This window comes from Littorina saxatilis, linkage group LG2 (assembly GCF_037325665.1).
Source record: "Littorina saxatilis isolate snail1 linkage group LG2, US_GU_Lsax_2.0, whole genome shotgun sequence".
NCBI lineage: Eukaryota > Metazoa > Mollusca > Gastropoda > Littorinimorpha > Littorinidae > Littorina > Littorina saxatilis.
The window spans coordinates 75,810,247-75,812,746 of NC_090246.1; the positions used below are offsets into that span (position 1 = coordinate 75,810,247).

General features: G+C 44.9%; 1 protein-coding gene across 1 annotated transcript in view; it reads right to left on the bottom strand.

Annotated features, from left to right (window-relative positions):
- LOC138959735 (uncharacterized) overlaps window positions 1-2,500 on the bottom strand; it is a 14,049-nt gene that overhangs the window by 1,489 nt on the left and 10,060 nt on the right. The window contains exon 2 of the mRNA XM_070331339.1: window positions 1,987-2,424. Coding sequence (XP_070187440.1) covers window positions 1,987-2,289 — 303 coding nt within the window. The 5' untranslated portion in view covers window positions 2,290-2,424. The remainder of the gene's footprint in view (window positions 1-1,986; window positions 2,425-2,500) is intronic.

Genomic DNA, 2,500 nt, shown 5'->3' on the forward strand with positions numbered 1-2,500 from the left:
CCCCCTCCATGTGAAGCGTTTGTTTTGAGCCCTGTTCAGATCTGCCAAGTGGTGAGGCGCGCTGAGGATATCCTTCCATTCGTACACATACCAACAATCAAAACTCTGGCTGTTCTTTGTACAGAGTGGCAATGTTAACTATTTTCGTAAGTGCCACTTATGCCAATCTGCGGAATTCTTTCAGCATAGAAGTAATACTCCGCACAGGAAACAGTAAGGATGTGTACAAATTAGGAAGGGGTCCATGGCGTGTAAAAAAAAGTCAAATCTGTGTTCTATATCAATGCATCTTTATGAAGGTTTTAACACTAATTTGATTAACTAAGACGAGTTTGCATTCAATCCATGACAAAACAAATCGTTTTAAAGTACACAGAAGCAAATCTTGGTTATTTACATTAGAGTGCAACATTTTATCTGAAGATACATTGACAAATACCAGAGAACGAATGTTTTTACTTTGCAAAGCTGCATGCACTTCAACAAACGTTCCTTTCCCTCCTCTTTCTCTTTTCGTGGTCCTGACTGGTGGATTATTTTCGTAGTTGTTCCACGTTGCGCCATGGTTGACACTGCATACTTCTTACACGCATATATTAAAAAATGCAAAAAAAAAGGTTTTGCGAAACAAAAGAGTAACCCGATGCACCTTTCTTCCCCAACGATGCATTTCCAGTGAGGTGAAAGAATGTTTTGTTTTAACGGCCATGATAATTATGTTCGTCAGAAAAATGAGTAACGCCCCGGATTATTCTCCTGAAACGCCATTGACAAGGAAACTGCAGACGGGCAGAATTTACTCGACTGGAGGAGTTATACCTTTGCTGTAATGTTGTTCATGAGTCACGCCCTGGATATTCCCTAAAACGCCATTGGCAAGGAAACCGTAGACGGGCAGGATTAAGTAGATTTGAGGAATTATAGCTTTGCTACGTTGTACATTTTAAATACAAAGCAGCTTAAGCTAGGTATTTGCAAAGAAATTACGATTTGAGTCGTCCATGATCATCACAGCGCCATGAAGTGCCAATACAAAATAATAACCAACCAATCTCACCTCTTGTACTTGCATCGGTTTTGATTAGCAATATCAGCTGAAAAGCCTATCTATCTATACATATAATAAAAGAGAGTGTCTGTCTGTCTGTCTGTCTGTCTGTGGTCGCCATACCTCTGAGATGGCAAGAGGCAGGAACAAGATAGTGTGCACGTACACTCCCTATGTGCCGCAGATGTGCACCTGGGTTTTAGTTTCTCCAGACATTGTTTCCTTCCTCGGATAATGACCCTCCCCATCTATCAATACAGTCTACATAGTGCAAGGGAGGTAAGTCATGCTTTGTCACCCACGGAAGGGAGGTAACTCTCATCAAACCAGTATACCGTGTAATTCTCAAGGGTTACCCCCCGCCCGCTATCATCCCGCCCCCCCCCCCCCCCACACACACACACACTAACCCTGCCCCCTGCTGTGCAAGGCCAGTTCAGTGCCTGGTGTTCACATGTAGCAAGCACATAATGCCAGTGATATTACAGACTCTCTATCGCTCCTATGAGGAGAAGAAATGAAGAAGAAAAAGTTAACCGGACAGTTCAGGAAATTTCTAGAAGCAAAGGGAGGTAACTCTTACTTTGTATACATTGAAGGGAGGTATCTCTTCTAATGCAGGCACGCCTGATCAGTCTTTACAGAATATATAGAGTCGATGTTAGACCTGGTTTTCAAGTATCTAGAATTTTCCTAAGAAAAGGAGATAACTCAAGTCAAAAAGTTATTTTTCAGCAAAAAGAGTGTGTTGATGGTGATGCTTTCACACTGTCAGTCCCAGCCTTTTAATCCAAATGTATGAGCTCACACTTTCATCTATTGCTTATTCTCATTGGAATAAGATTCTAGAAGTTTCTGAGAGAGAGGGAAGATCAGAAACACCCGGGCGAAGCCGGGCCTGACTGCTAGTTCAAAATATAATAGCCAACCAATCTCACCTCTTGTCCATCAATGGAGACCACAGCCTCCTGCTCGTTGCCGTCACGGGAGAAACGCACGCTGTCCACGGTGACCTCGTCGTCCTGAAGCAGACAGATGTTGATGGACAGCACCTCGGCGTTCCTCAGCCACACGGCTTGCCGACCCTCAGCGTTGGAGCGCCAGTGGATGCTGGGTACCTGGAACCCTTCGCCGCTCTCGGCTTGAAAGTCGACCGGGGATCCATGCACCTTGCTGAGTAGTCCCAGCACCAGGACCAGCACCCATACCACAGGACTGGAGAGCTTCAAAGTTTGAACCATGGTTGAGTCGAAGAGTGTTGCTTGGTTGCAGAGTTAGGGGAAAATGCGACCTGCTTCGTTTGCGTTGTGGTTTAAACTGACGGGTAGGGCAGGAGGCTGATGTAGCAATCTGGGTGTGCACGTCCCGAGTGGTGACTGAAATGAGGGCGAAAAAAGTGCTCACGTCAACAGGTTAAACAAAGATGTGGGCTGGCCTCCGCTTCAAAAGCAA